General features: G+C 44.0%; 1 protein-coding gene across 1 annotated transcript in view; it reads right to left on the reverse strand.

Annotated features, from left to right (window-relative positions):
• Window positions 1-13,961, reverse strand: part of ndufaf1 (NADH:ubiquinone oxidoreductase complex assembly factor 1) — a 46,584-nt gene extending 32,623 nt beyond the window's left edge. The window contains 1 exon segment of the mRNA XM_072567912.1: window positions 13,944-13,961. Within this exon segment, the coding sequence (XP_072424013.1) occupies window positions 13,944-13,961 (18 nt within the window).
• Window positions 13,962-26,734: the final 12,773 nt, after the last annotated feature.

Genomic DNA, 26,734 nt, shown 5'->3' on the forward strand with positions numbered 1-26,734 from the left:
CTGACCTGCATATCTTTGGACTGTGGGAGGAAACCGGAGCACCCGGAGGAAACCCATGCAGACACGGGGAGAATGTGCAAACTCCACACAGTCAGTCGCCTGAGGCGGGAATTGAACCCGGGTCTCTGGTGCTGTGAGGCAGCAGTGCTAACCACTGTGCCACCGTGCCGCCTACTTCTTTCTTATCTATTCCCTTCATAATTTTGTATGTTTCTATAAGATCTACTCCCATCCCCCCATTCTTCTGAATTCCAATTATTATAATCCAATCTGCTCATAAGCCTCTCCTCATAAGCCAACCCTCTCAACTCCAGAATCAACCTAGCAAACCTTCTCTGCATCCCCTCCAGTGCCAAAATATCCTTTCTCAAGTAAAGAGACCAAAACTACATACAGTACTCCAAGGATGGCCTCATTGGCACCATATACAGCTGCAACATAACCTCCCCACTTTTAAATTTAATCCCTTTAGCAATGAAGGACAAAATTCCATTTGCCTTACTTGTTGTACCCACAGACAAGGACACCCAGATCCCTCTGCATTGCAGCACGCTGCAACTTTTTATCATTCAAGTAATAATCCTTTTTACTGTTACTCCTACCAAAATAAATGACTGCACACTTATTAACAGTGTATTCCATCTGCCAGACCTTTGCCCACTCACCCAAATTATCTATGTTCTTCTGCAAAGTTTCACAGTCCTCTGCACACTATGTTCTGCCATTCCTCTTAGTGTCATCTGCAAACTTTGACACACAACACGTAGTCCTCAACTCCAAATTATCTATATAAATTGTGAATGATTGCGGTCCCCACACCACTAGTCACTGATTGCCAGCCAGAATAGCATTAATATATCCCTACTCTTTGTTTCCTGTTTGTCAACCAATCCTCTATCCATGCTAATACTCTACCCATAATGCCACGCATCCTTATCTTATGTAGTAGCCTCTTGTGCAGCACCTTGTCATAGGCCTTTTCGAAATCTAGGTACACTATATCCACTAGGTCACCATTGTCTACCTTGCTAGTAATGTCTTAGAATTCCAAAAGATTTGTTAAGCATGACCTGCCCTTCATGAATCCATGCTGCATCTGCCCAACAGGATAATTTCTCTCGAGATGCCTTGCTATTTCTTCCTTGATAATAGACTCAACCATCTTCCCCACTACAGAAGTTAAGTTGATCGGTTTATAATTCCCCACCTTTTGTCTACCTGCTTTTTAAAACAGTTTGCTCTTTTCCAATCTGCTGGGACTAACCCAGAGTCCAATGAATTTTGGAAAGTTATCACAAGTGCACTTGTTATTTCTCCTGCCATCTTTTTTAGAAGTCTCGAATGCACTCTATCAGGGCCAGGAGACTTGTCTATCCTTAGGTTCATTAGCTTGCCCAACACTACGTCTTCTGTAATAATGGTTGTTTCCAGATCCTCACCTACATTTGTCTCTTTGTCAATTACTGGCATGTTATTAGTATCCTTCACTGTGAAGACTGTCACAAATACCTGTTCAATGCCTCAGCCATTTCATCGTATCCCATAATTAACTGTCCCTTCTCATCCTCTAAAGGACCAACATTTACTTCAGCCATTCTTTATCATTTTATATATGTATAGAAACTTTTGCTTTATATTTATTTTCTGTCTTTATATTCTGTGCTGTTTTTCTTATGTTCTATCTTACTTTTCTTTTTGTGGCTTTCTGTTGACCTATAAAGCTTTTCCAATCTTTTAGTTTCATGTTGTTTTTAGCCACTTTGTTTGCCTTCTCTTTCAATTTAATAGCCTCCCTTATTTCCTTAGACACCCATGGCAGATTATCCCTTTTCTTATAGTCCTTCCTTTTCACTGCAATATACTTTGGCTGAGCATTTCAAAAAATTACTTTGAAAATTCTCCACTGCTCGCCAACTGTCCCATCATAAAATCTTTGTTTCCAGTTTACTTTAGCCAAGTTCTCTCTCATTCTACCAGGACCCTGGTATTGGATTTTATCTTCACATATTGTGATCGCTCCTTCCAAGAGGATCCCTAACTATGAGGTTATTAATTATTCATGTCTCATTACACAGGACTGTAATGTCCTGTGTAGCTTTGCTCCCTCATCAGTTCCATTCCATACTGTTCAAGGAGTGGATACACTCAATGAGCTCTTCGTCAAGGACTGAGTTGATTCGACCAATCAATATGGAGATTAAAATCCCCCATGATAATTGTCATTCCATTTTTATAGGCATTAGTTATTTGTTTGTTTATTGCCAGCCCCGATGTGATGTCATCATTTGTTGGCCTATAGACTATGCCTATCAGTGACCTTTTCTTCTTAGAATTTCTAACTTCCACCCAAATGTATTCTTTATAGAAACTATATCATCTCTCAGCACCACCTTGATGTCGTCCTTGAATATCAGAGCTACACCACCTCCCTTTATCTTCCTATCTGTCCTTCTGAATAGTCTGAATAACTCCTTCAGGTCATTTGATTTTCCTCTGGAAGGTAACTCAATAATTTATTGCAATTTTTGACAACTTCCTCATTGTCCAATTTAATTTGAGGAATGTCCAATTCAGAATCTTCTGAACTTGGTTCTTCACTCTGTGTTGTAGCCAATAGCACAGTCTCCTTTTGCTTTCCTTCCCTATTAAATTTCTTCTGAGCATATTCACATCACACACTCTGAGAGATTTCTTTCTGTCTGGAGTCCTTATCAAGTAGTTCACCTCACTCAATCTCCTTTCGAGTTGATAAGGTCCACTAAACCTTGCTTTTAAAGGTTCACCTATCACTGAAAGGAACACTAATACTTTATCTCCGATAGCAAAATTGTGAGTTTTTGATTTCTTGTCTACTTCTCGTTTCATTGAATGCTGTAATACTTTTAACCACTGTCTAGCCAACTCCCCTACTCTATTTAATCATTCCCTAAAATCTGATGCAGTCCAAAAAGGTGGTCTCTGAATTATGACCTACCAATTTCTCCTTATTCAACTTTAGTGGCCCTCTCACTTCATGCCCCAAAACTAATTCAAATGGAATGAATTTAGTTGATTCATTTGGTGTATCTCTGATGGCAAAATGTAAAAATGGAATTCCTTCATCCCAATCTAGATAGTCTTGATTATAAACCCTCAACATGTTCTTTAATGTCTGATGCCACCATTCTAGTTCTCCCTGTGACTCTAGATCATGTGCTAAAGATTTAAATTGTTTTATACCTAAGTTGTCTATAACTTCCTTGAATAATTATGATGGAAAGTGTGACCCTTGATCTGATTGTATTTCTGTGGGTAGTCCATATCTAGTGAAAAATTTGAGTAACTCCTCCACGATCCTTTTAGCTGTGATGTTGAGTAATGGGATGGCCTCTGGAACTTTAGTGGGCCCATCCATTATTGTTAACAAATACTGATTCCCACTTTTTGTTTTAGGTAGGAGTCCTATGCAATCAATTAAGACTCATGTAAAAGGTTCCTCAAATGCAGGAATAGGTATTAAAGGTGCAGGTTTGATTAATGCCTGTGGTCTTCCAATTACCTGACATGTATGATATATCTGGTAAAATGCAATTACATCCTTGTACAGTCCAGGTCAGGAAAAATGTTTTTGTATTTTAGCTTGAGATTTTCTTTCCCCTAAATAACCTCTTACTAATAGTTTGTGTTCTACCCGCAACACCTCCTTTCTATAACCCACTAGCAATATGACTTGATGAACCTCTGCCCATTTCTCATCTGCCTGAATATGTGATGGTCTCCATTTCCTCATTAAGACAGCATTTTTAAGATAGCAGCACACCGGGATACATTAGATTCTATTTCCATGTATACTTTTTGATAGAATTTGTTTAGTTTCTCGTCTTTCTGCTGTAACTCAATTAATTTCTCTGAATTAAAGATTACTACCTTGTCATCTATCTGCTCCTGTTTTGTTTTAACCATCTGAACAAACAGGGTTTCTGCTGATTCCACTTCAACTTTCTTATCGGTACTCTTTGATCTCTCCTGTTTGAACTGGTGACTTTGTGACCTCGATATCATCCAGTTGAGATATGCGTCTTTTTGCCTGAGTTGCCTGAGTTTCCACTGGCTTTTCAACCACAGTAGCCAGCACTCTTACCTGTGAACCAACTATATAATTAGTAAGGACAAATTGTATTCCTGGAGCTGAGAGATTGACCAATACTCCTACCATGACTTTTCCGCTCTTCACTGGACACTAACCTCAGTCTATATAATTGAGCACTTCTTGTCTCACTGTGAATTCCTCTTACTAGCACTTTTTCTGGCCCTAGTCCTTCAGAGGTACATATCTTCTCATCTTTCAACAAAGATTAGATTACTTACAGTGTGGAAATAGGCCCTTCGGCCCAACAAGTCCACCGACCCTCCGAAGAGCAACCCACCCAGACCCATTCTCCTGCATTTACCCCTTTCACCTAACACTAGGGGCAATTTAACGTGGCCAATTCACCTAACCAGCACATCTTTGGACTATGGGAGGAAACCGGAGGACCCGGAGGAAACCCATGCAGACACGGGGAGTATGTGCAAACTCCACACAGTTGCCTGAGGTGGGAATTGAACATGGGTCTCTGGCGCTGTGAGGCAGCAGTGCTAACCACTGTGTCACCGTGCCGCCCACTGTGCTTTCCATTATCACTCCAACAAAATTCACTGGCTTATCCTGTTTTCCTACATCTGGCATCTCAGCACTTTTCCTAACCCACCAACAAAGATTGAGAGGTTCCTGTATCTCTTAATATTGTAACGTCTTTACCTGCTGCTCCTGGCCTATGCAAGTAAGCTTTATCTTTGAGGGTATATGGTTTACGAAGATCTGGCACTTCATCACTCCAACAAAATTCACTGGTTTATCCTGTTTTTCTACATCTGACATCCCAGGTGCTTTTCCCAACCCACCAACATTATGATTTCATGTGGCCCACTTTAATGCAATGAAAACACCGGAGCTTTTTAACTTCACTTTCTCCTTTGAGGGTTTCCTTTTTACCCTGTGGTAAGTTATCCTTATGAACTTCACTGAGTTCTACCTTTCCCTTTCCACGTGAGGATTTTTGTTTTCCCCCAATTTCTATTCATCATGGATTGAAATTGATGTCGGAAGCCAAATTTTGATTAATGGACCAAGTCATGATCAGCTATTTCAGCTGCTAATCTTGCTGTTTAACTCTCTGCTCTTCCTCACTAAGTTTACCTTCAGCATTCATCTCCATCCTTTTAAGCTGACTTTCCTGTTTAAGTGCTAATTTCTGAAGTTCAAACTCCCTCCCTTTCTTCCTTCCCTCTCTCTTTTCTCTCTCTTTCCCTTTTTCTTTTCATTATGCTAAAGCGATTAGTTCTTTTTCTCTTTCCTCTGCTTTTAATCATAATTCAAACAGTTTAATTTCTTTTGCCTCTAACTCAATCTGTTTCACTTTCAATTAAATTTTAGCCATCTTGAAAGATTCTGATGGTGTTTCCAGCAAAATCTCAATGCTGGACTATTGCTGTAATTATCTCTCCTTTCCTCAGAGAAGGAGGCAACTCCAACTTCACCTTGACTGCCAATTCCAGCTGCTTGGCTTTATTCACCTTTTGTAAAGCCCCCAAAGTCACTTCTTCCATCCCCAGAAAACTCTTAGTGAACTAAAAGCGTGATTACTATCCCAAGCACTTTTTAAACCAACTGAAATCAAACACCCAGAACAAAAGGCATCAACACACCCACCACTCGCTGCCCTCAAGTCCAGCAACCCCAGTCCCAAATTGGAACTAAAGAACAAATCCTGCAAAGAGCCCCCAATCTGTTATGGACCAGTCCAAACCCCCTTAAAACATTTCCACAAAGTAGCCCAGACCCTAACTTTGAGAGTTGTTTTAAGCAGGTGTATTGTGGATATTCCAGGAGTGATGCAGCTAGCCCAATCACTTAGTTGCAAACAAAACAGAATTTATTTTAAAGATCACCGAATGAAATACAAACAATAGAGAACAGAATGTAGACTAACTTAACTGTTTAAAAATCCAATAGACACGATGGCAACTTAATGATGCTGTTCCAAATACTTGCAACATTCCCATAAACACCCCCTTGGCAAAAAAGATAAAATCAAACATAGGTTCTTGCAGGACAGAGAAGTAGCAGTGAGATTTAGCATAGAACCTCCTTCCAATGTAGCTATTTGTTTGGATTCTCCAGCTTGAACTGACTGGTTGGTACAACCCAACCAAAACCAAATCAGAGGAAAACTGAGCTGGGAGAACTGGCCACCGCTACCTCTGACATCTGTCTTATATCTATCACCCCTCAATTTAAAACTATGTCCCCTCGTGCTGGCCATTGCCATCAGAGGAAAAAGGCTCTTACTGTCCAACCTATCTAACCCTTATATGTCTCAAACTTGGCCCATATCCCTCTAAACCCTTCCTATTCGTATACCCATCCAGATGCCTTTTAAATGCTGTAATTGTACCAGTCTCCACCACTTCCTTTGGCAGCTCATTCCAAACACGCACCACCTGCTGCATGAAAAAATTGCCCCTTAAGTACCTTTTATATCTTTCCCCTCTCACTGAACCTATGCCTTCTAGTTCTGGACTCCACCATTCCAAGGAAAAACACTTCTATTTATGCTATCTATGCTCCTTATGATTTTATAAACCTCTATAAGGTCACCCCTCAGCCTCTGACCCTCCAGGAAAAGCAACCCCAGCCTATTCAACCTCTCTCTTTCGCTCAAACCCTTCAACCCAGGCAACATCCTTGTAAATCTTTTCTGAACTCTTTCAAGTTTCACAACATCCTTCTGATAGGAAGGAGACTAGATATGCACACAATATTCCAACAGTGGCCTAACCAATATCCTGTACAGCTGCAACATGACCTCCCAAATCCTGTACTCAATACTCTGACCAATAAAGGAAAGCATACCAAATGCCTTCTTCACTATCCTATCTACATGCGACTCCACTTTCAAGGAGCTATGCACTTCAAGGTCTCTGTTCAGGAACACTCCCCAGGACCTTACCATTAAGTGTATAAGATCCACTCTGATTTGATTTTCAAAATGCAACACTACACATTTATCTAAATTAAACTTCATCTGCCACTTCTCAGCCCATTGTCCTATCTGATCAAAACCCTGTTGTACTCTGAGGTAAACTTCTTTGCTGTCCACTACACCTCCAATTTTGGTGTCATCTGCAAACCTACTAAATATACCTTCCATGTTCACATCCAAATCACTTTTTTAAATGACGAAAAGGATTGGTGAAACCAGCACCGATCCTTGTGACACTCCACTGGTCACAGGCCTCCAGTGTGAAAAACAACCCTCCACCACTACCCTGTGTCTTCTACCTTTGAGCCAGTTCTGTATCCAAATAGCTAGCTCTCCCTGTATTCCATGAGATCTAACCTTGCTAACCAATCTCCATGAGGAAGCTTGTCAAAAGCCTTACTGCAGTCCATATAGATCAGGTCCTCTGCTCTGCCCTCATCAATCCTCTTTGTTACTTCTTCAAAAATCTCAATCAAGTTCTTTAGAAATGATTTCCCACGTTCAAAGCCATGCTGACTATCCCTAATCAGTCCTTGCCTTTCCAAATACATGTAAATCCTGTCTCTCAGGGTTCACTCCAACAACTTGCCGACCATTGATGTCAGGCCCACTGGTTCATAGTTCCCTGCCTTTTCCTTACCACCTTTCTTAAACAGTGGCATCACTTTAGCCAATCTCCATTCTTCTGGCAACTGACTTGTGACTATCGATGATACAAATATCTCAGCAAGAGGCCCAGCAATCTCTTCCCTAGCTTCCCAAAGAGTTCTAGGATACACCAGATCAGGTCCTGTTGATTTATTCACATTTATTCAACATTATGCATTTCAACATGTTCAACACCTCCTCCTCCTCTGTAATATGGATATTTTTCAAGATGTCACCATCTATTTCCCTACATTCTATATCTTCCATGTCCTTCTCTACAGTAAACACTGATGCAAAATACTCATTTAGTATCTCCTCTATCTCCTGCTGCTCCTTACATAGACTGCCTTGCTGATCTTTGAGTGGCCCTATTCTCTCCATAATTTCCCCTTTTGTCTTTAACATATTTATAAAAACCCTTTGGATTCTCCTTAACCCTATTTACCAAAGCTATCTCATGTTCCCTTTTTGCCCTCTCGATTTCCCTCTTAAATATACTCCTACTGCCTTTATATTCTAAGGATTTACTTGATCTCTCATATCTATACCTGACAAATGCTTCCTTCTTTTTCTTAACCAATACCTCAATTTCTTTAGTCATCCAGCATTCCCTATACCGACCAGCCTTTCCTTTCACCCTAATAGGAATATCCTGTCTCTGAACTCTCGTTACCTCATTTTATTGCGCATGCTGATGATACCCCTAATGGCAGTCTCATATATTCGTACAAACCCTATGGGTATTTATTGTAGCAATCTCCTGGAATCCTTATCTAACCATAACTGCAAATACACGTGACTCATTCCAGCCTTGTGAAGGACAACCTGTCACCTTTGTGTGTGAAGCCTCTATGCGAGGGATTGGGTAATCATCCAGCTGCAGAAAGCATTTGTTTAAAATCCCCCCTTCAAGGCAAACCAAACCCCATCGGACTTCACAATCAGTTTGACCGGTGCTGCCCATTCTACAAACTGGACCAGTTTGACAATTTCTTCACTTTCCAGCCCTCTGATTACTGCCTCTACTTTTGCCCATAAAGCCAAATGGCACTGGGTGAACCTCATGGAATTGCATCCTGGTCAACATACAAGGTTGCCTTGGCTCCTTTAATGTGCCCAGACCTCCCCAAAAAGCATCTGGGTATTTAATTATGACATCACTCAGACAGCCATTTTCTAATTGTAAAACGTTGAACCAATCAAGGTGAATCTTTCTCAACCAATTCTGCCCCATCAAGCTTGGGCCTGAACCTTTTACTCCAACCAGAGGTACCTGAACCAGCTGCTTCTCATAAGAAACCTGAACTGAAGTTGTATCCTTAATCTGTAAAGGCTCCCTGGTGTAGATTCTCAGTCCAGCAGAGGCCTTGCACAAACGTAAGGACTTGGAGTCCAGAGCGAATTTGGTTAAACACTAATTCCGTGTTTACAGTATCAACCTGTGTTGGATGTGGTGACAAGTTATTTTGATTGGTTCTGATTTGGATGTTGCTAAACAATTTAACTGTTCCAAACCAGATGTGCGAGGGGTTTCCAGATGTGCATTCTTCTGGATACTGGCCTATGAGTTCTCTTAGGAGAAAGTGAGGGCTGCAGATGCTGGAGATCAGAGCTGAAAATGTGTTGCCGGAAAAGCGCAGCAGGTCAGGCGGCATCTAAGGAGCAGGAAAGTCGACGTTTTGAGCATAATAAGCCTGATGAAGGGCTTATGCACGAAACGTCTTCTCTCCTGCTCCTCAGATGTTGCCTGACCTGCTGTGCTCTTCTAGTTCCACACTTTTTGACTCTTACTCACGGAGAGTCTTTGACACTGAGCTCTGAGAGTGAGAGCAGGATATCTGATACTTCTGTTCCTATCTGTCAGCCAGGTCTCCCTGATTGGACCAGATTAACAGCCCCAATCAGGGAACACATATTCAGTGAGGTCCACCTGGCCGATCCCGTTACAATCACTACAATGAACTGCTTCAGTACCTGAGGATTTGTGAATGGTGCTGAACATTGTGCAATCATCAGCGAATGCCCCTACTTCTGACTTTATGATGAAGGGAAAGTCATTGATGAAGCAGGTGAAAATGGCTGGGCATAGGACACTACCTGAGGAAATCCTGCAGAGATGCCCTGGAGCTGAGATGACTGACCTTCAACAACCACAACCATCTTCCTATGTGCCAGGTATGACTCCGACCAATAGAGAGTTTGCCCCTGATTCCCATTGATTCTAGTTTAACTCTGGCTCCTTGATGACCACCTGGTCAAATCTGGCCTTGATATCAAGGGCCGTAAGTCTCAGGATATCCATTTTGTAAATCCATGCTGACTGTGTCTGATTCTGCCACTATTTTCTAAGCTATAAAATCCTTGATAATGGACTCCGGTAACTTCCCCAGTACTGATGTCAGACTCATTGGTCTATAATTCCCTGCCTCCTCTCTACCTCACCTTTTAAATAGTGGGGTTACATTAGCTAACGTCCAGTCTGTAGTAATACATGTTCCATGAGGAAAACTGGATGGAGATGGTACCCACTTTCTGATCTGACAGAATTATAAAGATACTTCTTGGTAAAGTTATAAGCATGAGTTAGAATATTTTTACACACGCTGGTGGGTGGCATGGTGGCACAGTGGTTAGCACTGCTGCCTCACAGCGCCAGAGACCCGGGTTCATTTGCCGACTCTGGCGACTGTGTGGAGTTTGCGCATTCTCCCCGTGTCTGCGTGGGTTTCCTCCGGGTGCTCCGGTTTCCTCCCACAATCCAAAGATGTGCAGGTCAGGTGAATTGGCCATACTAAATTGCCCGTAGTGTTAGGTAAAGGGGTAAATGTAGGGGAATGGGTGGGTTGCGCTTTGGCGGGTCGGTGTGGACTTGTTGGGCTGAAGGGCCTGTTTTCACACTGTAAGTAATCTAATCTAGACTTGCTCCAAACCTTAATGTCCTTTACCTGTATGGGGTGGTAACGTGGCTCAGTGGTTAGCACTGCTGCCTCCCAGCGCCAGGGACCCAGATTTGATTCTAGCCTCAGGTGATTGTCTGTGTGCAGTTTGCACATTCTCCCCCATGTCTGCGTGGATTTCCTCCCACGATCCCAAGATATGCAGGTTAGGTGAATTGGCCATGGTGTCCAGGGATGTGTAGGTTAGGTGCTTGACTCAGGGTAAATATAGGACAATAGGGTAGGGGAATGGGTCCAGGTGGGTTACTCTTCGGAGGGTCAGTGTGCACTTATTGGGCTGAAGCGTCTGTTTTCACATTGTAGGGATTATTTGATTCAATGACTCTATCTCTAACTTGTAACAAAGGCAATGCAATAATTGTAGAGAACTTTTATAGATTGAACAAATTAGATTGGCAAAAGTAATTTTTCTTTACATAGAACATAGAACATAGAAGAATACAGCGCAGTACAGGCCCTTCGGCCCTCGATGTTGCGCCGATCAAAGCCCACCTAACCTACACTAACCCACTATCCTCCATATACCTATCCAATGCCCGCTTAAATACCCATAAAGAGGGAGAGTCCACCACTGTTACTGGCAGGGCATTCCATGAACTTACGACTCGCTGAGTGAAGAACCTACCCCTAACATCAGTCCTATATCTACCCCCCCTTAATTTAAAGCTATGCCCCCTTGTAATAACTGACTCCATACGTGGAAAAAGGTTCTCACTGTCAACCCTATCTAACCCCCTAATCATCTTGTACACCTCTATCAAGTCACCCCTAAACCTTCTTTTCTCCAATGAAAACAACCCCAAGTGCCTCAGCCTTTCCTCATAGGATCTTCCTACCATACCAGGCAACATCCTGGTAAACTTCCTCTGCACCCGTTCCAGTGCCTCCACATCCTTCCTATAGTATGGCGACCAAAACTGCACACAATATTCCAGATGCGGCCGCACCAGAGTCTTATACAACTGCAGCATGACCTCAGGACTCCGGAACTCAATTCCTCTACCAATAAAAGCCAGTACGCCATATGCCTTCTTCACTGCACTATTTACCTGGGTGGCAACTTTCAGAGATCTGTGTACATGGACACCAAGATCCCTCTGCTCTTCCACACTACCAAGTATCCGACCATTAGCCCAGTACCCCATCTTTTTGTTACTCTTACCAAAGTGAATCACCTCACACTTAGCTACATTGAACTCCATTTGCCACCTTTCTGCCCAGCTCTGCAGCTTCTCTCTATCCCGCTGTAACCTGCCATATCCTTCCTCACTGTCTACAACTCCTCCGACTTTCGTATCATCCGCAAACTTGCTCACCCAACCTTCTAGCCCTTCCTCTAGGTCATTTAGAAAAATGACAAACAGCAATGGTCCCAAAACAGATCCTTGCGGAACACCGCTAGTGACGGCACTCCAAGATGAACCTTTGCCATCAACTACTACCCTCTGTCTTCTTCCAGCCAGCCAATTCCTAATCCAAACCTCCAACTCACCCTCAATGCCATATCTCTGTATTTTCTGCAGTAGCCTACCATGGGGAACCTTATCAAACGCCTTACTAAAATCCATATATACCACATCTACCGCTTTCCCCTCATCTACCTCCTTAGTCACCTTCTCAAAGAATTCAATAAGGTTTGTGAGGCACGACCTGCCCTTCACAAAACCATGCTGACTATCCTTGATCACATTATTCTTATCCAGATGTGCATAAATCCTATCCCTTACAATTCTCTCTAAGACTTTGCCCACAACAGAAGTGAGACTCACTGGCCTATAGTTACTAGGATTATCCCTACTCCCCTTCTTGAACAAGGGAACCACGTTTGCTAGCCTCCAGTCCTCTGGCACTACTCCTGTAGACAAAAAGGACACAAAAATCAAGGCCAATGGCTCTGCAATCTCCTCCCTTGCTTCCCAGAGAATCCTAGGATAGCAATCTCCTCCCTTGCTTCCCAGAGAATCCTAGGATCTGGAAGTGCTAGCAGACATAACCAAATGACTTTCTCACCCACCTAATAGCCGTGACTCTTTTTTTGTTTTTAACTATTAATCACCACCCATGAAGCTAATTAGATGTTTACATTGCAAAGGCCATTATAGAACCATCAAACTGACAAAAATTGGCGTGTTCGTGGAATACATCTGAAACAATTTTCTAGAACAAACAGGAACGAGTATATTTTACATCTTGTCTTGTGTGAGGCGGGATGTTTAATCAGTAATCTGGCAACAAGAGGTACCCTAAGGAAGAACGATCACAGTATATCACTTTACATTTGAGTGACCTACCTAAGACTTACATAGGTGCAAGGCAAATTATAGAATCATAGAATCCCCTACAGTGTGGAGGCAGGTCATTTGGTCATCAAGTCCACACTGCCCCTCTGAAGAGCATCCCACTTCAGATTCACCTCCGACCCTATTCCCATAACCCTACATTTCTCACAGATAATCCACCTAACCTGTACATCCCTGGACACTGTGGGCCAAGGAAGCCGGGCCCGACTCGCATATCTGTAGGAGCAGAAGACTCACTCCGCCAACTCCTGGGACCGTGCAGGAACAAAAATTCCATTGCTGTGACCCATCCCGAAGGAGACCAGACCAATTCAGGCCCAAATTACAACTTCAAGGGGATGGAGGGGGAGGGGGAGTTGCGCGTGGTGAGTTGGTGATGGCAGGCCCAGCCTGCCCGGACTTGACGGACTTACCTGGAGCAGCAGACCCGCATGACCAACTCCTGGGACCGTCCAATTGCAGGAAACCTTCAAGGAAACAGGGAAAATGTGCTGGCCTGAGGATGAGGTTGAAACAATCGGTTTCAAGAACCCCCTCCCCAGCATACTACTGGCCCATGTCCAGGCTATCGAAAACAAAACGGACAAACTCAGATGTCTTGATGAAGGGCTTATGTCCATAACATTGATCCTCCTGCTCCTTGGATGCTGCCTGACCTGCTGTGCTTTTCCAGCACCATACTCTTGACTCTGATCTCCAGCATCTGCAGTCCTCACGTTTTCCTAGACCTCCGATCTAGTCTCACTTTCTAGAGGAAACTGAGAGACTGTTGTGTGCTCCGCTTCACGGACACTTGCCTCACCCCTGCTACTCCCAACTATGCCTTACAAGCTGACAAGTTCTCCATACACCGTGTGGAACGCACGGTGTCCTAGGGCAAGAGAAAGGGTGGTGGGGTATACTTTCTGGTCAACACCTCCTGGTGGTCGGATGTAGTGACTCTGGGGAGCCACTGCTCCCCAGACCTATAATACCTCACAGTAAAACGCCATCCCTACTATCTGCTGTGGGAATTCACCTCCGCCATCCCGACAGCAGATAACATGCCACACGATGGGGATGTGGAGAATGCCACAAACACTCTCAAGATGAAATTCTCCGAGGCCTTGTTCATCATGCGACAACTTCAACCAAGCCAACCTGAAGGCCAAAGTACCACCAACATGTCTCCTGGCCCACCAGAGGACCGAACTTTCTGGACCACTGCTACACCACCATCAAAGACGCCAACATTCAAACCCCGCCCACACTTTGGAAAATCAGATCACGGCGCTGTGTTCCTCCTCCCAGCTTACAAGTAGAAGCTGAAATGGGAGGACCATTCACAAAAGGAAGTACAATGATGGTCCGAGCCAGTGGATGAGCATCTCCGGGACTGCTTGGAATCGGTGGACTGGACTGTCTTCAAGTACTCAGCGGAAAACCTAGACCAGTATGCCACCACTGTCAGTGACTTCATTAGCAAATGCATGGAGCACTGTATACCAATGAATCCATCCAGGTGTTCTCCAACCTTGGATGAACCAGGAAACCCACTCCCTACTAAAGACCAGGCGTACAGCATTCGAGTTGGATGAAATCCGGATATGACCTCCACAAAGCCATTAGGGATGCCAAGAAGCAGTACCAGACCCAGTTAAAGATTCAAACCTACCAGGTAGACACCTGCCCCCTGTGGCAAGGCTGAAACAACATTACAGGATGCAAAATGAAACAGAGCAAGATAGCAGACAAAGATACATCCCTGCGTGATGTGTTCGATGCTTTCTATGCTCGGTTCGAGCGGAATGCCAGCGGCATGGTGTTACCTGCCCCGACAGCCCCAGACATATGTACCTGTGCCCACTGCTGCAGACATCAGTTCAGTCTTCCTGGGAGTCAAACCAAGGAAAACGACGGGCCCAGACAGAGTCCCCAGCTGAGCACTTATATCCTGCGCAGACCAACTCGTGGGAGGTATTCATCGACATCTTCAACCTCTCACTCCTGCAAGCCAAAGTCCCCACCTGCTTCAAGAAGACCACCATCATCCCAGTACCTAAGAAAGCACATGCAATGTGCCATAATGCCTACTACCCAGTGACTCTGACCTCAATAATCATGAAGTGTTTCAAGAGGCTAGTCATGGTGCAAATCAACTCCAGTCTCCCAGCCTCCCTCGTTCCTCTACCATTTGCCTACCGACATAACGGGTCCACAGGGAAATGTCATTCCCTAGCCCAGCACTCACCCCTGGAACACCTGGATAACAAGGGAACCTACGTCAGACTCCTGCTTACTAACTACAGCTTGGCATTCAACACCATTATCCCATCCCATCTGATCTCAACACTCTGAGACTTAGGTCTGGGCTCCGCCCTCTGCAACTGGATCCTCAGCTTCCTGACCCACCCACCGCAATCAGTGAAGATAGGTAACTGCATCTCCTCCACAATAATCCTCAACACTGGAGCTCTCCAAGGATGCATTCTCAGCCCCCTACTGTACTCCTTGTACACCCATGACTGTGTTGGCAAATTCCAAACAAACATGTTTGCTGATGACACCTCCTTGGTAGGGCAGATATCAAACAATGATAAGTTGAAATACAGAAAGGAGCTAGAGGGCTTGGTGATGTGGTGCAATAAAAACCTCTGTCTCAATGTTGGCAAAACTAATGAACAGATCATTGACTTCACAAACAAGGGAGGAGAGCACACCCCCAGCTACATCAATGGAGCTGATGTTGAGAGGGTGAAGAGCATCAAGTACCTAGAAGTGACAACAACCGACAACCTGTCCTGGACTTCTCATGTTGATGTGACAGTCAAGAAGACGGTCAGGAGCGTCAGGAAATTTGTCTTGTCTTGTCTTGTCCCTCACCAATATTTACAGATACACTATTGCAAGCATACTGTCCAGGTACATAACAGCCTGTACGGTAATTGCTCTGCCCAGGACCATAAGAAACTATAGAAGGTTGTGTGCACAGCCCAGACCCTCATGGAAGCCAGCCTTCCATCCATGGAGCTGAAAATGTGTTGCTGGAAGAGTGCAGCATCCAAGGAGCAGGAGAATCGACATTTCGGGAATGAGCCCTTCTTCAGGTGTGTGTGTTCAAGCTTCTGTATCTCCTGCCTGATGGAAGAGGATGCTGCCTGACCTGCTGTGCTTTTCCAACACCACACTCTTGACTCTGATCTCCAGCATCTGCAGTCCTCACTTTTTCCATCCATGGACTCTATTGAGATGGCCCGTTGCTGAGGAAAGGCTGCCAACATCATCCAAGACCCCTCCCACCTGAGTAATGATCTCCTACAACCTCTTCTATCAGGAGGAGAAAGTGAGGATTGCAGATGCTGGAGATCAGAGTCAAGAGTGTGGTGTTGGAAAAGCACAGCAGGTCAGGCAGCATCCTCTTCCATCAGGCAGGAGATACAGAAGCTTGAACACACACACACACACCAACAGGTTCAAGAGGAGCTTCTTCCCTGCTGTTACTGGACTGATGAAGTTTTTCAAATAATTTCAAATAATGCTGATCTTGTTCATGTTGCCTCTGTCTATTTTTCACCCTACGATCTGCATGTTCTTGCTTACTATGATCTGCCGATACTGCTTGTAAACAAAGCTTTTCACTTAGGTACACATGACAAATTAAATCAAATGAAAGATATAAAAGGGACCTTAGGGGTCAACTTTTTCACACAGAGGGTGGTACGCGTATGGAATGAGCTATCAGAGGAAGTGGGTGGAGGCTGCTACAATTACAACATTTAAAAGGCAGGAATTTAAAAAGGACGTCCTCGTGTGTAGTAATATCTGGATTACTCCCGGTGCTATGAGCTAGTGAGGGTAGAAATAGGAGGATAGAGCAGATGAATGCATGGCTGAGGAGCTGGTACAGAAGAGAAGGGTTCACATTTTTGGATCATTGGAACCTCTTCTGGGGTAGAAGTGACCTATATAGGAAGGACGGATTGTACCTGAATTGGAAGGAAACTAATATACTGGCAGGGAGATTTGCTAGAGATGCTCAGGAAGATTTAAAGTAGTAAGATACTGGTGGGTGGGGTGGGGTTTTTGGGTTGGACCCAGGGAGATAGTGAGGAAAGAGATCAGTCTGAGGCGGGTACAGTTAGGAAAAGGAACAAGTCGAACAGTCAGGGCAGGCAGGAACAGAGCAGACAACGAGGTCGGACTGATAAATTAAACTACATTTATTCCAGTGCAAGAGACTTAGCAGAGATGGCAGATGAACTCAGGGGCATGGTTAGGAACCTGGGACTGGGATACAGAGACGTGGCTAAGGTATGGACAGGACTGGCAGCTTAATGTTCCAGGGTATAAAGTGCGATAGGAAGGGTAGAAATGGGGCAAGAGATGAGGGGAAATGGCATTTTTGATTCGGGATAACAATGTGGGAGGATATTCCTGGGAATACATCCAGGGAAGTTATTTGGGTGGAACTGAGAAATAAGAAAGGGATCATCATGTTATTGGGATTGTAGTATAGACCGCACCCATATTTCAGTGAGAGACTGAGAAACAAATTTGGAAGGAGATCCTGGTTGTCTGTAAGAATAATAGGGTAGTTATGGTAGGGGATTTTAACTGCCCAAACATAGACTGGAACTGCCATAGTGTTAAGGGATTGATTTGAGGGGAATTTGTTAAGTGTGTACAAGAACGTTTTCTGATTCAATATGTGGATGTACAAATTAGAGAAGGTGCAAAACTTGACCTACTCTTGGGAAATAAGGCAGGACAGGTGACTGAGGTGTGAGTGGGGGAGCATAATTCTATTAGTTTTAAAATAGTGATGGAAAAGAATAATCTTGATCTAAAAGTTAAAGTTATAAATTAGTGGAAGCCAATTTTGATGGTATCAGGCAAGAACTTTCAAAAGTTGATTGGGAGCAGATGTTTGCAGGTAAAGGGACGGCTGGAAAATGAGCCTTCAGAAATGAGATTACGAGAGTCCAGAAACAGTATATTCCTGTCAGGGTGAAAGGAAAGGCTGGTAGGTGTAAGGAATGCTGGATGACGAGAGAAATTCAGGTTTTGGTCAAGAATAAGAAGAAAGCATATGTCAGGTATAGACAGCAGAGATCGAGTGAATCCTTAGAAGAGTGTAAAGGTGATAAGAGTATACTGAAGAGGAAATTCAGGAGGGCAAAAAGAGGAATTGGGAATGATTGGCAAATATGGTTTCTACAAATACATTAAGGTCAAAAGGGTAACTAGGGAGAGCATAAGGCCTCTTAAAGATCAACATGTGTAGAACTGCAGGAGCTAGGGAAAATACTAAATGAGTATTTTGCGTCAGTGTTTGCTGTGGAGAAGGACATGGAAGATATAGAATGTGGGGAAATATACACCAACATCTTGAAAATTGGCTGTATTATGGAGGAAGAAGTGCTGGAAGTCTTAAAATGCATAAAGGTGGATAAATCCCGCATCAGATCAAGTGTACTTTAGAACTCTGTGGGAAGCTAGGGAAGTGATTGCTGGGCACCTTGCTGAGATATTTGTATCATCGATAGTCACAGATGAGGTGCCCGATATCTTGAGATTGGCTAATGTGGTGCCACTGTTTAAGAAAGGTGGTAAGGAAAATCTAGGGAACTATAGATCGGTGAGCCTGACATCAGTGGTTGGCAAGTTGTTGGAGGGAATCCTGTAGGACTGGATTTACATGTATTTGGAAAGGCAAGGACTGAATTGGGATAGTCAACATTGCTTTGTGCGTGGGAAATCATGTGGCACAAACTTGGTGGTTTGTTTTGAAGAAGTAACAAAGAGGATTGATGAAGGCAGAGAAATGGGCATGATCTAAATGGACTTCAGTAAGGTGTTCGATAAGGTTCCTCATGGTAGACTGGTTAGCAAGGAATACAGGGAGAACTAGCTATTCAGATACAGAACTGGTTTGAAGGTAGAAGACAGAGGGTGGAAGGTTGCTTTCCAAAACTGGAGGCCTGTGACCAATGGTGTGCCACAAGGATTGGTAGTGCTTTTCATCATTTATATAAATGAATTGGATGTGAACATAGGAGATATAGTTAGTAAGTTTGCAGATGACACCAAAATTGGAGGTTTAATTGACAGCGAAGCAGATTGCTTCAGAGTACAACGGGATCTTGATCAGATAGGCCAATGGGCTGAGGAGTGGCAGATAGAGTTTAAATTAGATGAACATGAGGTGCTGCATTTTGGTAAAGCAAATCAGAGCAGAGCTTAAACTCTTAATGATAAGGTCTTAGGGAGTGTTGCTGAACAAAAATACCTTGGAGTGCAGGTTCATAGTTCCCTGAAAGTGGAGTCATAGGTAGATAGGATAGTGAAGAAGGCATTTGGTATGCTTTCTTTTATTGGTTAGTGCATTGAGTATAGGAGTTAGGAGGTCATGCTGTGACTGTACAGGATATTGGTTAAGCCACTTTTCGAATATGTGCGCGATTCTAGTTTCCCTGCAATAGGAAGGAAACTTGAAAGGATTCAGAAAAGATTCACAAGCACGTTTCCACCTTAGGTGAAGCTAGGACAAGAGGGCATAGCCTCAAAATTAGAGGGAGCAGATTTAGGACTGAATTGAGAAGGAACTTCTTCACTCAGACGGTTGTGAATGTATGGAATTCCTTGCCCACTGAAGTAGTTGACGTTACTTCAGTAAATGTTTTAAGACAGATTTTTTTTTGAACAATGAAGGAATTAAGAGTTAGGTTGAGAGGGCAGGTAAGGAGCTGAGGCCATGAAAAGATCAGCCATGATCTTATTAAAAGATGGAGCAGGCTCAAAGGGCCAGACGGCCTACTACTGCTCATATGCTCTTACATTCCTCTCTTTCTCTCTCTCTCTCTCCCTCTGTGTTCCCTGGATTTTGCCTTTTATTATATCCCCTGCCTCTCACTCTTTAAATTCCCTGGATCTTTCCCTATAGTATATACCTCTGTGTGTGAGTCTGTGTGTGTGCGCGCACGTGTTTGTTCTCTTGTTCTCTTATTATAAGCCTCTCTCTCTCTCTGTTCCCTGGAGCTTGCACTCTAGTATATCTATATCTTTCTCTGTTCCCTGGATCTTGCCCTCTAATATGTTCCTCTGAAATAGTGAATATTCCCTGGATCTTGCTGTCTGATATATCCCTCCCTCTCTCTCTCTCTGTTCCCTGGATCTTGCCCTCTATTATATCCCTGTCTCTCGCCCTCTCTCTGTGTCCTCTGGATCTTGCCCTCTAGTATCTCTCTCTCTCTTTCTCTCTCTGTGTTCCCTGGATCTTGCCTTTTATTATAGCCCTCTCTCTCTCTCTCTCTCTGTTCCCTGGAACTTGGACTGTAGTATTTCCCTCTACTCCTCTCTGTGTGTATTTCCTGGATCTTGCCCTTTGTCTATCCTTCTCTCTCTGTCTCTCTCTCTCTCTCTCTGTGTTCCCTGGACCTTGCCCTCTATTATAACCAGGGGAGTCAGAGGAGATGGGAAGGTGCTAAATGAATCTTTTCGTCAGTATTCACACTGGAAAAAGACAATGCTGTTGAGGAGAATACTGAGACAGAGGCTACTAGACTAGATGGAATTGAGGTTCACAAGGAGAAGGTGTTAGAAATTCTGGAAAGTGTAGAAGATAGATAAATAACCTTGGTTGGATGAGATTTATCCTAGAATTCTCTGGGAAGCCAGGGAGGGGATTGCCCAGCCTTTGGCTTCGGTCTTTTTGTCGTCATTGTCAATAGGAATAGTGCCAGAAGACTGGAGGATAGCAAATGTTGTTCCCTTGTTCAAGAAGGGGAATAGAGACAACCCTGGTAATTATAGACCAGCCTTACTTCAGTTGTGGGTAAAGTGCTGGAAAAGGTTATAAGAGATAGGATTTATAATCATCTTGATAGGAATAATTTGATTGGGGATAGTCAACACAGTTTTGTGAAGGGTAGATCATGCCTCACAAACCTTATTGAGTTCTGTGAGAAGGTGACCAAAGATGAGGATGTGGATCTATATGGTGTATATAGATTTTGACAGGGTTGCCCATGGTAGGCTACTGCACAAAATATGGAGGCATGGGATTGAGGGTGAATTAGTGGTTTGGATTAGAAATTGTCCAGCTGAAAGAAGACAGAGGGTAGTGGTTGATGGGAAATGTTCATCCTGGAGTTCAGTTACTAGTGGTGTACCACAAGGATCTGTTTTGGATCCACTCCTGTTTGTCATTTTTATAAACGACCTGGATAAGGGTGTTGAAGGATATGTTGGTGAATTTACGGATGACACTAAGGATGGTACAGTTGTGGATAGTGCTGAAGGGTATTGTAGGTTACAGAGGGACATGGATTACCTGCAGAACTGGGCTGAGAGGTGGCAAATGGTGTTTCATGCAGAAAAGTGTGAGGTGATTCACTTTGGAAGGAGTAGCAGGAATGCAGAGTACTGGGCGAAAGGTAAAATTCTTGGTAGTGTAGATGAGGAAAGAGTTCTTGGTGTCCATATACATAGATCTTTCAAAATTGCCACCCAGGTTGATAGGGCTGTGAAGAAGGTATATGGTTTGCTACCTTTTATTTGACAGGGATCAAGTTTTGGAACCATGAGGTCATGCTGCAGCTGTACAAAACTCTGGTGCAGCCACACTTGGGGTATTGCATGCAGTTTTGGTCATTGATTTATAGGAAGGATGTGGAAGCTTTGGAAAGGGTTTAGAGGAGATTTACTAGGGTGTTGCCTGGTATGGAGGAAGGTCTTATGAGGAAAGATTGAGGTTGTTGAGGCTGTTTTCATTGGAGAGAAGAAGGTTAAGAGGTGACTTAATTGAGACATATAAGATAATCATAGGGTTAGATCGGGTGGATAGTGAGAGCCTTTTTCCTCAGATGGTGATAGCTAGCACAAGGGGGCGTAGCTTTAAATTGAGGGGTGATAAATATAGGAAAGATGTCAGAGGTAGTTCTTTACTTAGAGAATAGTAGGCGCATGGAACACACTGCCTCCAACAATTGTAGAATCGCCAACTTTATGGACATTTAAATGGTCATTGGATAGGCATATGGACGAGAAAGGAATAGTGTAGGTTAGATGGGTTTCAGACTGGTTTCACAAGGTGGTGCAACTTCGAGGGCTGAAGGGCCTGTACTGTGCTGTAATGTACTATCTCTTTCTCTGTGTTCCCTGGATCCTGTCCTCTATTACACCCCCACCCCTTTCTCTGTGTTCCCTAGATCTTGCCCTCTGTGATATCCTTCTCTATCTCTCTGTGTGGTTCCTGGATATTGTCCACTCGTGTATCCCTCTCTCTCTCGCTCTCTCTCTCTCTCTCTCTCTCTCTGTTTCTTGGGTCTTGCCCTCTATCATACCCCTCTCTATGTCTCTGTGTGTTCCCTGGATCTTGCACTCAATTATATCCCTCGCTATGTCTCCATGTGTCTGACCGTTGTGGCACAAACAGTCTCACAGAGGGCAGCTCACACCTTAAAAGCATTATCTAGGCTTTTAATGTGACACCAATTATTAAAGTTCACTTGAGAAAGTAACTTTTAAAAAGAGGTTTTGTGATTTACCTATGAAAGAACAGAAACCAACATCGTCATTCTAAAAGATGAGAGACTTAACAAACACTCCAGGTCATTTTCAAAATATAATTTCAGTTACATCACACTGTAACCTTTTGCTTTAAATTCTGTGTCTTATGATCTTGCACTCCACAATCACCTGATGATGGGTCAGTACTCCGAAAGCTAGTGCTTCCAAATAAACCTGTTGGACTGAAACCTGGTGTTGTGTGATTTTTAACTTTAACCCTGGATCTTGTCCTCTATTGTATCCCTCTCTATCTCTCCCTGTGTTCCCTGGATCCTTCCCTCCATTATATCCCTCTCTACCTCTCCCTATGTTTCCTAGATCCTTCCCTCTATTATATCCTTCTCTATCTTTAGGTAGGAGGAGGGCTGAGGATGTTAGGCAGGCTTTCAGGGAGCTAGGTTAGAAGCTCAGAGTAAGAACAGAGTTGTTGTCTCTGGTTTGTTACCCGTGCCACGTGATAGAGTGTCGAGGAATAGGGAGAGAGAACAGTTAAATGCGTGGCTACAGGGATGGTGCAGGAGGGAGGGATTCCGGTATCTGGATAACTGGGGTTCTTTCTGAGGAAGGTGGGACCTCTATAAACAGGATGGTCTACACCTGAACCTGAGGGGCACCAGTATCCTTGGGGGGAGGTTTGCTAGTGCTCTTGGGGGGGGGTTTAAACTAACTCTGCAGGGGCATGGGAACCTAGCTTTAGGGTGCAGGACCTGGAGTGTAGGGAGGTTAGGAACATGGCATCAATCTCAAAGGAGGGTGCCTGTAAACAGGAAAGTGGCTTGAAGTGTGTATACGTCAATGCGAGAAGTATACGAAATAAGGTAGGTGAACTTGCAGCGTGGGTTGGTACCTGAGATTTCGATGTTGTGGCTATTACGGAGACATGGGTAGAACAGGGACAGGATTGGCTGTTGCAGGTTCCAGGGTTTAAATGTTTTAGTAGTGTCAGAGGTGGGAGTAAAAGAGGGGGAGGTGTGGCATTGCTTGTCAAAGATAGTATTACAGTGGTGGAAAGGACGATGGATGAAGACTCGCCATCTGAGGTAGTTTGGGCTGAGGTTAGGAATAGGAAAGGTGACGTCACCCTGTTAGGAGTTTTCTACAGGCCTCCTAATAGTCCTAGAGACATAGAAGAAAGAATTGCGAGGATGATTCAGGAGAAGAGTAAAAGTAATAGGGTGGTTGTTATGGGGGCTTTAACTTTCCTGATATTGACTGGGAAAGCTATAGCTCGAGTACGTTAGATGGGTCGGTGTTTGTCTAATGTGTGCAGGAGGATTTCCTGACACAATAGGTAGACAGGCCAACAAGAGGTGAGGCTGTACTGGATTTGGTTCTGGGTAATGCACCAGGCCAGGTGTTAGAATTGGAGGTAGGTGAGCACTTTGGGGACAGTGACCACAATTCGGTGACTTTTACTCTAGTGATGGAGAGGGATAAGTGTGCATTGCAGGGCAAGAGTTATAGCTGGAGGTAGGGAAATTATGATGCGGTGAGGCACGACTTAGGATGCGTGCCTTGGAAAAGTAGGCTTCAAGGCAAGGGCACAATTGATATGTGGAGCTTGTTCAAGGAGCAACGATTGAGTGTCCTTGATAAGTATGTAGCTGTCAGGCAGGGAGGAAAGGGTCGTGTGAGGGAGCCGTGGTTTAATAAGGAATTGGAATCCCTTGTTAAAGGGAAGAGGGTGGCCTATGTAAAGATGAGGCGTGAAGGTTCAATTCAGGCGATTGAGAGTTATAAGGTAGCCAGGAAGGATCTGAAGAGAGAGCTAAGAGCAGCAAGGAGGGGACATGAAAAGTCCTTAGTTGGTAGGATTAGGGAAAACCCAAAGGCTTTCTATAGGTATGTCAGGAATAAAAGAATGACTAGGGTAGGAATAGGTCCAGTCAAGGATAGTAGTGGGAAGTTGCGTGTGGAGGCTGAAGAGATTGGGGAGACACTGAATGAATACTTTTCGTCAGTATTCACTCAGGAACAGGACATTGTTGCTGATGTGAATACTGAGTCACAATTAATTAGAATGGATGGCTTTGAGGTATGTAAGGGAGAGGTGTTGGAAATTCTGGAAAGGGTGAAAATAGATAAGTCCCCTGGGCCTGATGGCATTTATCCTAGGATTCTCTGGGAAGCAAGGGAGGAGATTGCAGAGCCATTGGCCTTGATTTTTATGTCCTTGTTGTCTACAGGAATAGTGCCAGAAGACTGGAGGATAGTAAATGTGGTTCCCTTGTTCAAGAAGGGGAGTAGGGATAACCCTCGTAACTTTCGGCCGGTGAGTCTCACTTCTGTTGTGGGCAAAGTCTTAGAGAGAATTGTAAGGGATAGGATTTATGAACATCTGGATAGGAATGATATGATCAAAAATAGTCAGCATGGTTTTGTGAAGGGCAGGTCGTGCCTCACAAACCTTATTGAATTGTTTGAGAAGGTGACTAAGGAGGTGGACTGAGGGTAAAGCGGTAGATGTGGTGTATATGGATTTTAGTAAGGCGTTTGATAAGGTTCCCCATGGTAGGCTACTGCAAAAAATACAGAGGTATGGCATTGAGGGTGAGTTGGAGGTTTGGATTAGAAATTGGCTGGCTGGAAGAAGACAGAGGGTAGTAGTTGATGGTAAAGGTTCATCTTGGAGTGCAGTTACTAGCGGTGTTCCACAAGGATCTGTTTTGGGACCATTGCTGTTTGTCATTTTTATAAATGACCTTGAGGAGGGGCTAGAAGGTTGGGTGAGCAAGTTTGCGGATGGTATGAAAGTCGGTGGAGTTGTTGACAGTGAGGAAGGATGTGGCAGGTTACAGCTAGATAGAGATAAGCTGCAGAGCTGGGCAGAAAGGTGGCAAATGGAGTTCAATGTGGGTAAGTGTGAGGTGATTCACTTTGGTATGAGTAACAAAAAGATGGGGTACTGGGCTAATGGTCAGATACTTGGTAGTGTGGATGAGCAGAGGGATCTTGGTGTCCGTGTACACAGATCTTTGAAAGTTGCCACCCAGGTAAATAGTGCGGTGAAGAAGGCATATGGCGTATTGGCTTTTATTGGTAGAGGAATTGAGTTCCGGAGTCCTGAGGTCATGTTGCAGTTGTATAAGACTCTGGTGCGGCTGCATCTGGAGTATTGTGTGCAGTTTTCGTCGCCATACTATAGGAAGGATGTGGAGGCACTGGAACGGGTGCAGAAGAGGTTTACCAGGATGTTGCCTGGTATGGTAGGAAGATCGTATGAGGAAAGGCTGAGGCACTTGGGGCTGTTTTCATTGGAGTAAAGAAGGTTTAGGGGTGACTTGATAGAGGTGTACAAGATGATTAGGGGTTTAGATAGGGTTGACCATGAGAACCTTTTTCTGCGTATGGAGTCAGCTATTACGAGGGGGCATAGCTTTAAATTAAGGGGTGGTAGGTATAGGACAGATGTTAGGGGTAGATTCTTTACTCAGCGAGTCGTGAGTTCATGGAATGCCCTGCCAGTAGCAGTGGTGGACTCTCCCTCTTTATGGGCATTTAAACGGGCATTGGATAGGCATATGGAGGATAGTGGGCTCGTGTAGGTTAGGTGGGCTTGGATCGGCGCAATATCGAGGGCCAAAGGGCCTGTACTGCGCTGTATTTTTCTACGTTCTATGTTCTATCTCTCCCGGTGTTCCCTAGCTCCTTCCCTCTATTATATCTCTCTCCACCTCTCCCTGAGTTCCCTGGATCCTTCCCTCTATTATAATCCCTCTCTATCTCTCCCTGTGTTCCCAGGATCCTTCCCTCTAATATAATCCCTCTCTATCTCTTTCTGTGTTCAGTGGATACTTCCCTCTATTATATCTCTCTCCATCTCTCCGTGTGTTCCCTGGCTCCTTCCCTTTATTATATCCCTCTCGATCTCTCTGTGTTCCCTGGATCATCCCCTCTATTATATCTCTCTCTATCTCTCCCTGTGTTCCCTGGATCTTGCCGTCTTTTATATCACTCTCTATCTCTCCCTGTGTTCCCAGGATCCTTCCCTCTATTATATCCCACTCTATCTCTCCCTGTGTTCCCTGGTTCCTTCCTTCTATTATATCTCTCTCTATCTCTCTGTGTGTTCCCTTGATCCTTCCCTCTATTATATCCCTCTCTATCTCTCCCTGTGTTCCCTGGATCTTGCCGTCTTTTATATCCCTCTCTATCTCTCCCTGCGTTCCCTGGCTCCTTCCCTCTATTATATCCCTCTCTATCTCTCCCTGTGTTC

This window comes from Chiloscyllium punctatum, chromosome 4 (genome assembly GCF_047496795.1).
Source record: "Chiloscyllium punctatum isolate Juve2018m chromosome 4, sChiPun1.3, whole genome shotgun sequence".
Classification (NCBI taxonomy): Eukaryota; Metazoa; Chordata; class Chondrichthyes; order Orectolobiformes; family Hemiscylliidae; genus Chiloscyllium; species Chiloscyllium punctatum.